Source organism: Daucus carota, chromosome 8 (genome assembly GCF_001625215.2).
Source record: "Daucus carota subsp. sativus chromosome 8, DH1 v3.0, whole genome shotgun sequence".
Lineage (NCBI taxonomy): Eukaryota > Viridiplantae > Streptophyta > Magnoliopsida > Apiales > Apiaceae > Daucus > Daucus carota.
This window is the reverse complement of record NC_030388.2, coordinates 18,652,201-18,663,444: the sequence shown is the minus strand read 5'-3', so window position 1 is coordinate 18,663,444 and position 11,244 is coordinate 18,652,201. Positions and strand designations below refer to the sequence as shown.

The 11,244-nt window shown below is 32.2% G+C and overlaps 1 protein-coding gene across 1 annotated transcript; it reads left to right on the top strand.

The window, feature by feature from the left end:
• Positions 1-5,196: 5,196 nt before the first annotated feature.
• Positions 5,197-9,223, top strand: LOC108197657 (high mobility group B protein 14). Its single transcript, XM_017365334.2, has 6 exons — positions 5,197-5,337; positions 5,451-5,618; positions 6,712-6,769; positions 6,896-6,940; positions 8,728-8,808; positions 8,903-9,223. Exons 1-6 carry the CDS (start codon positions 5,285-5,287, stop codon positions 8,954-8,956), a joined length of 459 nt encoding a protein of 152 aa, XP_017220823.1. The 5' UTR covers positions 5,197-5,284; the 3' UTR covers positions 8,957-9,223.
• Positions 9,224-11,244: the final 2,021 nt, after the last annotated feature.

Sequence of the window (11,244 nt, the reverse complement as noted above, 5' to 3'; positions counted from 1 at the left end):
GCGGGAAAGACAAAAGAAGAGTGCTAGGATTCTTTGGACTGGGCTCTACGACCATAATTTAGGGTAAACCCAGTGAGGTCTTGTATAATTAAATAAAAAATCGGTCATGAGGTGTCATGACTAACCTTACTTTTCATACTTGTTTTTGAATAAAATTATATAAAAAAAATTAATTTTTTGAAATAACTCTTTTAGTAGTGAATATGAAATATCTCTTTATATTTAAAGAAATATAAAAATATATTTTTTAGAAGATAAGGATTTATTTTTTCCTAATACAACACAATATAAACTAGAGAGTCACATTTACTACTTATTTGGACTTCCAACTCACAAAATTTTACATATATCTGTTTCGTTGTTTTATTACACGTTACATTAATAATGATCGGGAGTTAGAAAAAACAATCTTAAATTATAAATGGATTGTGTGGCCATGTGATAGGGAGTTTTTTAGATTTATGTTTGAATTCATCATGAAAATGTAATGTAGATAAACAATTATTTTGATGACTGTTAACAATACATCACAAAAGATAATATGATTAAATATTTAAAGTATTGATTTACTAACAGAGTTTATTGTGTTGATGATCTTTTTCATGCAAGTTATGATGTACATATTTTAAAGTTGGTTGTAGAAGATGGTTAGTTGTTAATTAAATCACTATAAATAATAGGTGTGAAATTATGAAAATTTGATCTAGCTGTTTGTGAATTGAGGTTGCAAGAAAAAAAACAAATTCTAATGAATGTAATACATATGAGGGATTATGCTTGGGATATGATTTTGAATTATAAAAAATTTTTTCATAATTTTTAATTTATTAAGATGGTGTTTTCCAGCAATAACAGACGGTGGCATCTGTTGGGTGGGTGGGTGGAGAGTTGGATGAAAGAGATGAAGTATAAAATAAAAACTAAAATGTGTGGTTGTGATTTAGTTTGGGGTTAAAAATGTGTAACTAAGATTAGATCTCAGTTCTCATAACAATGTTGGTTTATTTGAGCAAATGCTTATAAATGATAAATTATATATAATTTTGGTAATTAAAGATTTTATTTATGATCGAACTGAAAAATTATGATTAGTACTTCGGTACTCCAATATTTTTTTGTACCTTATAGAACTTGATTATCTCCCTCTTCGTGTGTGCGTGAGAGAGAGGGGGATAAAGTGCATAATTTTGTATATTTTAAATGCCTAATTATTGCTTGTTCTCACTTATTTATTTGTTGATTTGTCTTTTTTGTAGGAATATTGCAAATGCTTGAAGAAATAAAAGAATAAAGCAAAAAAGAGAAAAAGATGGAAGAAAAGGATCATAGGGGAATATTCTCAAGGAAGCATCTAGATGGGACACCTACACCCCCCCTCTACCCTAATTTCCCCCTATAAATACACACCTCCCCATCATGTTTCAACCTACCTAGGATTTCATATTTTTAGTAGACTCTCTTTTATGTAGTAGATCTAGTAGTAGCACTCTAAATTTGTAAACACTTTTATTATATCAATACAAGTATTCATTTTTGTTCTTAAATCTTGCTCTTTACTTTTACTTCTAGGCTATGAAATCTTTCTCTAACCACATGAGACTCAAAATTACTTGTGGATTGAAAGGAGCCTAATTATATGTTTTAACCTTGCATTTTTTAGTATTTAGATTGAGCCCCTTTTAATTCTCAATATTATTAGTGGGTTCAATGGTTTAGTATTCTAGATTTTGATTTTAGCTTGTAGTTTGATGGGGTTTTGTTAGATACATGGTAGATAAGCTAGTTTTGAAGTTTTGTTTGATTTGGAGTTAGTTTAGTATGACTTGGTGTTGTTCTTGTTCTTGGTTTTGGTATTTTTGAGGGCTTTTTGGTGTAAATTTTAGTTTATGATTTTGACTTGAGGTTAGTGGGTTTGTGTTTGAAATATTATGTTTAGGCTAGATTTAAAGTTTGGTGTATTTTGGAGTTGTTTTGGCTTGATTTTGGTCTTGTTTTGGTGAGAAATGGGTAGTTTAGGGGCTATTTAGTGTAGAATTTAGTGTCAAATTTGGTTTAGAGTTTAGTGGGGTTTGATTAGAAATATTTGGAATGGCTTTATTTTCCGGTTAAATCAATTTTCCGACGAGATTTAAGCTATTCCGGCGATCGCCATGAATTCCGGCGATCGCCCTAACGTCGACTGTTTTTTTTTTACTATGTATCAGCGCGTTCACTTTATTACTAGTTTTTAATCACTCGCTATTGTAGTCGCCGCGTGTACATATTAATTTGTTTTTTTTCTTTTTTTTTCTTTTATTTGTTTTCTGTTACGTTTTTGTTTCACTCTGTGCACTGCCGCAAATTATATTTTATTATAGTTATTGTCTTGACCGTTCAGGTAATTAACTGTTATTTTAGGTAATTCGATTTTTTTTTGCTAAAATTTTAATTATCATCTTTATTTTATTTATAGTAGATTAATATATACATCTCTTCAAAATCAATTGGTCTAATTTGATTAAGTTAGAAATTAAGTTTTTGCGAAAATAAATTTAGTCCTTGGAACGAATCTTATATTACTAAAACGGGATCGTGCACTTGCGATTTTTAGCACATCAATAAATAAAATTTATCTACCTATTCATAAAAGATTGTGTGAAATAACTAATAAGTTTTGAACCGAACGGAAAGGAGAAAAGGAGAAGAAAGAAAAGCTAAGCTTAACAGACTTACACCTTTTACACAAAAAAATCATAAAATAACATCTTGTATAAATCGGGAAGTACTTATAGTGCAAAAAAGCTTGGGAGAAGCACCCCCACAAACACCCATATCGAAGCGACTTACTTTGATGATTATTTTTTTTCCTTGATGATAGTATCTTTAAAACATATTTTCATCTACTTAAAAGATTAAATTATATATATTTCAGTTTATGATATATCTCCCACTCGGTCTTTTATAAACCAAGCATATGTTATATTATTATATTTTCATATTACAAACTGAAGAAAGCTAGAATGCTCTTGTCAGATATTCATCGAAAGTAGGTGCGATGCTACGGACTAGGTTGGTGGTAATCAGAAGGTTGTTTGACCAAGTGAAAGAGTTGTTGATGCTTAACACGGGACTTGAAACTTGTTAGAGAGATTTCAAAACCCTTTCAGAGGATGAGTATGGAGACTGATTATGGCAAGTAGCAGAACACGAAGATGAGCATGGCACGAAAGTGGTGGTAATCTCAGATGATGATGATGATGAAAAAGCCAACATGTTGGTGACAAGAGTTGGGCAGTCAGGCATGCGACATCGCTAGTTTCCTCTGGATTTGCAATAAACTTTTGTTTTTAAGTTTTTAGTACTTCAGAAGTCTAAGTTGGTTAGGATTCTTAAGCGTTAGTTCTTCCAATTCATACTTTAGGATATGTCCTATTATTGTTCTTAAGATTAACCTACACACTATTATCTTGTAATACTTCCTGGCAAAATTGGTCTTAAAAATTATTAATGAATTTGCCTTTTAAAAAAAATTACAGATTGATATATCAATGCAACTATTTTTTTTCCCATGTAGTCTAGTTCCTTTTTTTTCCGGACAATCTAGTTCCTCACTCACTTAATTAGACCCGGCTAGAAAAAATCAATGTAAAATTTATCAAATATCACGCGACCTTTATTTCTCACTTACTTTCATAGTTGTTCATTAAATACGTTTTTTAAGATTTTCATTTTTCTTGTACATGACTTTGTCCTCATTTTATTCATGGTAAATTCCAACTTTTTTGTAGATAAAATGACATGTTTAACTGTCTTGCTCCAAAACGACATGTATGATTAATTCAAGATTGTCACATGATAGTTATTACTTCCTTCAATTGATAAAACTGATCCCAATTTTATATTTTTTAATTATTCATCCACAAAATTAAGTATTGTTAGAATTTACGGCATGAACACTTATAATTATGTGGAATGGAATTATATTGACAATATCACAGAGAAAAACGTTGAAGACGTGATTTCATACGATGGACAAGAAGTCTACGGTCAAAATTAAGAATACCCACATAGACAAAGATTGTTAAGTTATTTCGAAAAAATCGTAAAATTTGTATGCTATATTATAAAGTAATCACACACATGTATATTGTTTCGTAAACATTATTTAATTTAAATATGTATGACGCAACTATACTCGTAAAATCTTGCTAAATTATAAATATTATTTATTGGAACATCAATCTAGTGCATCTTAAAAATTTAATTCTTTCTACAATTTTCGAATTTGATAATTTTCTTAACAAATATTATCTTCTTTAGCTAAAATATAATTTATGATTGTTTCTCTTTAGTTATTTTACATTACACGCATTGTAAATTTATTAAAAAAAATTATAATTTAAAAATTTAATCAGAATTTTTATTTGTAGAATATTAAAGAGTGATGATTAAAAATAACAATTGATAAAAAAAAGTGGAAGTTATCAATTTTTTCGGGAGAGAGTCCTTTTTATCATATAGAATATCCAACTACGAGTTGGCTATTAATCTCGTATTTGTGACTGGGGTAATGATCTAAATGTGACAAGTACTGAAAAGTTGGGTAAGTGACTGTAAATATTTTTTTTTAGTCAGATACACTTACAAAAGGAGGATCTCTATAAATGGAAATACATAATTGACAAATTCGTATCTCAAAGATGAAAAATAATTAATACATCTAAAATGTTATTTTTAATAATTTTTTCTGAATTTTTTTTTCACATTTTATGTAATAAAATAAAATAAATATACAATTTCCGGTCTATATAACTTACAGGTTATTTTTAGTTCGACGTGATCATTGTCGCTTTTTTTTTTCTTCCTTAAGTTAAAATGAAAATTTCAAACATCATATAAATTTGTATTAGTTACTTTTATTATAATTGAGATGGGAATATGAGATTAGTTTTTGTGCGAGAATATTTTATAATTCGCATTTCTATGTTCTTCACAATATTTTTCATTTTCACGATTATTTAATTTTGTATTATATACTATAGTCTAGATATGCTTTAAAAGTTAAAAACAGTTTATATATATTTAAATTAAGAATTAATATTAATATATCATTTACGAATTTTTTTTTAACATTAGAGTTTTTGTAGTATTAAGGGGTAATATAAAAAATTCTAAGTAATCAATTTAATTTAAACAAACAATAATAAATTATAATGCAGTACACGAGTATAGATGTAATTTTTATATCCAACTGTATCTATTCTTCTTCTTCCACCGTGAATACTGAGTAGGTCTCTTCAGAGCCATGGTGAAAAAAGCTAAAAATTCTCCAGCTCCTCCCTCAACAGAATCCCAAAGGTACAAACTTTTACATAATTTTCTACTTAAATTCATCTTCTTTCGTTTCTGCACCTCAATTTTTGTTTACCTTGAAAAAATGTGGGCTTTTTTTTTTTTTTTTTTTGGTACAGGAAAATGGTGTTGAGAATTAGACCACCCCAGAAGATGAAGCAAGTAGAGGATGATATTGTAGAAGAACCCAAATCACGAAAGAAGCCCAAAACTGCTGCCAAGAAAAAGGCTGCTAAAATTGATTCTGACAAGCCCAAGAAACCTCCCACTGCCTTTTTCTACTTCTTGTATGTTTAATTGTTGTTTGTGTATTTGCATATGTTGATAGTTGAATGCACGGTTGTTTAAGTTTGGGTTTGGGTTTGATCTCTTTGAAGAACTTGTTTTGAGTGCTTTTGAATTGACCCCTTTTCGTGGTTGCTAATTGGAGTGATTAATTTTGTTCCTCGATAAAGTCTGGAATTTTAGTTGCAGTTCGTTTTTTTCCCTGATTAAAGTGGATGTTTTTTTTAATGATGGATAATACTTTATGTGGCAATTTCTGTTTGCTAGCTAAATTTAGGGTATGGTAGTTCTAGTTTCACTGCGTAGGCATTTATGAAAAGTTGAAGTTACCTTGCCTGTTGAACAAAATGTGTTTACATAAATTGTATGTTATGAGCCTCCACGTATCAATCTTTATTGTTTTGTTGCTTAAAGAATGCAGTTCAAGTATAAACTTTTGGTATCTTAGAGGGATGTTTCATGACTAACATTGCTTTGCTTAAATGTAATTTAATCATTTGTGCTTTTAGAAAAACCAAGTTCATGCATTAGGGATTTCCAACATTCTGGAGTTCTATGATCACTTTGATCTGCACAGTTAAATAGATGATTGTAGTAAATTCACCAAAGGACTGAGTTTTACAAGTGAGGCAAAATTGGACTTAAACTTTGAAGCATTGAGATGTATATGTTTGATAAGGTGTAACATGTGCTGTAGTCTTAGTTCGATATGGAACTGAAGCTTTACGACCAAGGCCAACTAAGTTGAATACTTTGTCTTGAAATCCTAGCACCTCGCAAATAAACAATTTTGAGTCATCAACCTGTCAATATTCTATGGAGCACTACTGCTATGGCTTAGAATCTATTTCTGGTGCTTTAGTAACTGCATTTCGCTATTAAACACTGGCTTCTGCTTTGCTTAAAGCCAACCTTCATATTCACCTGGGCAATTATCAGTAGCCTTCATATTTAAAATTTTCGAGTGGTGAAGTTAATTATGTATTCTATTGGAGCGTCATTATAATGTGTTTAATATTTGCTTCATTTTGTTTGTAGAGAGTAGTAGCCTATTTTGATTGTTTATTTCCGTAACTGCTATCTTTAATCTTCTAGGGAGGATTTTCGCAAGGGCTACCAAGAAGAAAATCCAAACGTCAAGTCAATGCGTGATGTATGTTTATCAGGAACTTAATTTTAGTTTCTTGCCTCAAAATAGTATCTCATACTTAAGTTATCACCCTTTATCTCTCTCTTTTGTGTACATGAAGACAAGTTTTGAAATACTTCTGCTATGCAGGTTGGCAAAGCTTGTGGAGAGAAGTGGAAAACAATGACATATGAGGTTTGTTTAGTAAAACTTAATTTGTTTAGTCTGTGTACAGTGAAGAATCCCTGCTTATTAGGTGTAAAGTCAAAGATTAGATTTGTTTAACTTAATATTTTGAAGTCAGGAAGAGTAGATTATATAGCCATGTACTTGAAGCATAACTGGTACTATTGTGAATCAGTCATGAAGCGATCTTCGCAAGCCCTAATTTTTATGAAGAAAATATAGAGCTTTTAATTAAATGGCTGATAGGAAAGTGTCGGTACTGAATTACTGCTGCCATTCTGGACCATGTTAATTATGTGGGTAATCGTAGAGGACCAATTCTACCATCCCCTTGATTCCTATAGAAGCCATATGCATTCGTGTAGATCTAGAAGTGAGGAATATTACTGAAGATTCAAGAGGCTATTGGCTAAGGAAATATATCTGTGTTGATTATTACTTACCCGTAGACAAGACAAGTGGGTTTTGGCCAAGTCTAGGTCTGTTTTCAAACCAGATGCCTATATGCTTTCTTATTGGCCACCCTTTGTATTGTATTATGTTGCTCAGAAAGCTGTTACAAAATATATTTGGTGATTATAGCATTCAGACTTCAAAGTCATATACATAGTACCCTAGTGAATTTTTAGGGCAAGGTGTCCATATTCTCGTCAACCGTAACTATTTTTCTCCCTGGTTTTTGAGTACATTCAAGTGCATGAAAGTCTTAGATGAATTACAGAGTGTCTGGTCACTGTAGTTTACTCGAGCAATTTTGGTTTCTTATTAAAGTTGGTATCAAGAATATTAGATCTAAGCTATGCTGTTAAAAACAAAGTCGCTTAATTTGGCAACAAAGTTTGTTATATCTTTCAAATATATCCTTAATTCAAAAACCGCTAAAGGTAAATTTCAGAAGGGCACCGTTTGGAATTGGAGTTGGTTTTTGCTTGTGGGTTATACATCTTATTAGTATGAGCAGTTTTTTGTTGATAATTAAACACAACCACTTTTGTCTTTCACAAGATTTGAACCCTCCACCTCTAGTTAACAGAGCAAGAGAGGTAGATCTAGTTGGCAAAAGGGCCTTTAGCGTATGAGGGTTGAAGTGGATGTTTAGGCAAATTGGTATGGTGATGAGTAAGTCGGTGCTCTTTAAAATTACCCTTTATATTATCCTAAAACTTATAGGTTCCTGTGTTGAAAAAATAAAAGAAAAGAAGCTTCTCATACATAGTTTAGGCAGATTGGTATGACTTATGAGGATGAGTCAGCCAATGCTCTTTAAATTTACTGTTGGTATTCTAATACTAAAATTTAAAAGTACCTTCTTGAAGATATAGCTTGTAATACATATGGTGCGCACACCAAGCTATACTTATACCACCCTCAATCGACTACTAATGTTGGTTTGTTTTAAAACTTTGCTAATTTTCTTATTACTTGGGAGGATCTACTTTTTCAGTTATTCTTAGTCAAATAGTTGTAGACTGTATTTGATCATTATTGTTTCTGTATTTTCTCACAGTTGTGGCTATAAATAAGTAGTTCATTATATTTAATTGCTTCAACAGTTTCCCATGTCATCTAGGACTTGTTTGTACATAATACATGTATCATTATCAGGTGCGGAACTTGGCAAATTTGAGATATTTACATGTTTTTGGCCAGTCCATAGCTATGTTGTCTTAGTGTTGTCACTCAAATTGAAATAAGAGTCAGTATTACATAGAAGTTGGTGTTTTTATTGCCTTGAAAAATATCCGGTCATAAGACTTATTATTTGGATGTCTGAAATTTTCATGTCCTTGGCGTAGGAAAAAGTCCAGTACTATGATATAGCTACAGATAAACGAGCAGAATTTGATAGAGCCATGGCAGATTACATCAAGCGAAAGGTATTCTCTATGTTTTATCTGCTATTTCCTCGTTGAAACTACACCAGTACGTATTATTTCTGTAATTGTAATCTCCTTGACTGAATGATTGTAGGAAAGCGGGGAAGATACGAAGCCCAAGGACTCGGATTCGGAATATGATGAATGACTCTGTTAATGGTTGATGCTTCGAGACAGGAACACTTTAGACTGTATATTAATTTGTGGTACATGTTGAATGCCATGACCATTCCAGTTCCATGTCTGTAAAATGTATGCATTCACTACCTTTTAGGAAACTAATCTAGCTATGCACTGTCTGTTTACATTGTGATGTTTAATGCAATTAGGGTTCTTGCTTATTTCACAGCGGATGCCATGTACGAATTTAATTCCCTACAAATTGACATTTCTATTTCAAATTTGAATTTCATTCTGCCTTTACTTGCACCTGGTAAAATGCTAAACTAGTGCAATCATAAAAAGGGGTATCTACTAGGCTAGTATTGAAATATCATTATTTTTCATGGACATTGTAGGTGTGGAAAGGCATTTTAATTCTTCCCTGAAACTAATTGAAAATTAAGAAACTGCCAAACTCAAAGTTGGTAGGAGATCATAGCCTATTATTATAGAATCAGCAAGCGAGTCAACAACTATTTTCGCCAATAGTAAGAGGAAACAAGGCAGTGAAGTTGAATTTCTATTGAGTTTCAACTAAAAGCAGTGAAGTTGAATTTCTATTGAGTTTCAACTAAAAGCCTGTTTTTTACATCTACCTGTTAGCTCAGATGCTAAACTTTTTCGAAGCACATGTGCAGTAGGTTTATACAAGTTTATCAACACGACAACACTGCAGGAAACATATCCTAAAACGACGGCTAGTACATCTGGATTGGGGCTAAAAATCGGCTGGATCTGGACGAATGACATGTTTAAGTTCCCTACTAGTGGAGTCGTTTGGTTATTTTTCTGTATAATTATCAATTTTAAGTTGCTCCGGTACTTGTACTTGTTGTTTGGATCGTTGATCAAGTTCCAAATTTCCAATAAACGAACGAGTATATGCTCAAAAGTCAAAATCACAAAATCAAAGCTTATGCCGTGATTGTTAGCACAAATACAGTACATGTATAACAAATATTGGGTCCGGACATTCGATCCTGATATATGAATATCAAGACATACTATAAGCACTTTTTCCACCCCATGACTTAATCTTAAGTTTTTGATGTATAAACAGAGAGCTACATTGAACCAGCTGCAATCAACATGATTTAAGCTGCAGGATGCTCTTAACCTATAATAATAATGAATACCGGTAGTTTTTACGAATGAATCACAATCAATACCGTTATTCAAAATATCCAAATTGTAATAAAATTCAGAGACCGAAAGTACAACAAAGACACAAATCACACCTCCAGGCCACAAGTCAGAAGATCAGGTCTCCTGCATGGACCTGGTACAATAACTTGAAAATTAATCTTCGTAAAAAACACACACTCTGAACAATACATGATCTTTCAGAGAAATCTTATTACTTGACATGAACAAGAAACCAAGCAGTGCACATATATGATCTGGCTCAACGGGTGTGAGGGCCGCAACAGACATAAAAAAGGCAAAAAATTGGACTCATGAGCACTCCCATAACCGCGGCTACCAGCAAGCAGGGCGACATCAACACCAGCGTACACCAGTCCCCGTCGGAAGCCCCTGATGACCTACTTCTCCTGGCCATTTTTAGAAGTAGCTAGCTCTGATAATTTTTGTGTCAAGAGCTTAGTTGTTGCCAATGCTCATATGACTTTGTTCCCACCTCTATGTGTCTATTTATACACACATAATAATACTTCTATCGATGATGTATGCTGCATTATGTCATTCATATGTGATTATTTATACTGCTAACATGTTAATTAGCCTAGTTGCTACCAAATTATGGATCTGGTTATCTTCAAACTCAAATGTCAACTCTAGTTTTAAGTGTCACGCACATTTATTTTTATTGAAATTTAATATAAAAATTTTTGATGTCTAAGATATATCTATCTATACTCATTGAAAAAAAAACAGGGCAAAAATCAACCGCTAAAAATGATCAGTTACGTCCATATATGATTTTGGGACAACCTAAAACCGACCAGAGAAAGGTAGTCGGGTTTAACCTAATGATTGGGTTTATTGACCACTTATAATCGACCGAGTGATGTGGTCAGTTTAAAACCGCTAGTCGGGTGAGGAGAAAGAGAAACTCAGCCGGGAAAAACATATCGCTATGACTTATGAGACAAGAGAAAGAGAGGCCGATCCCGTCAGAAGGAACTGATCAATTAAGTTTGTATGAGAGTCTTAAATCTCACATGCTCTGTTCCAAAAGTCGGTGATTAATTACAATTAATCACCGGTTAATCTCTATTCCGTAACTCGTCGAACTAATTAATCTTTAATCAA

Bases quoted from the DNA above. Each gene is read 5' to 3' on its own strand.
- LOC108197657 (XM_017365334.2), top strand. From the start codon at position 5,285: ATGGTGAAAAAAGCTAAAAATTCTCCAGCTCCTCCCTCAACAGAATCC. The intron at 5,619-6,711 runs GTATGTTTAATT...TTAATCTTCTAG, and splicing joins ACTGCCTTTTTCTACTTCTT to GGAGGATTTTCGCAAGGGCT. The intron at 8,809-8,902 runs GTATTCTCTATG...GAATGATTGTAG, and splicing joins CAGATTACATCAAGCGAAAG to GAAAGCGGGGAAGATACGAA.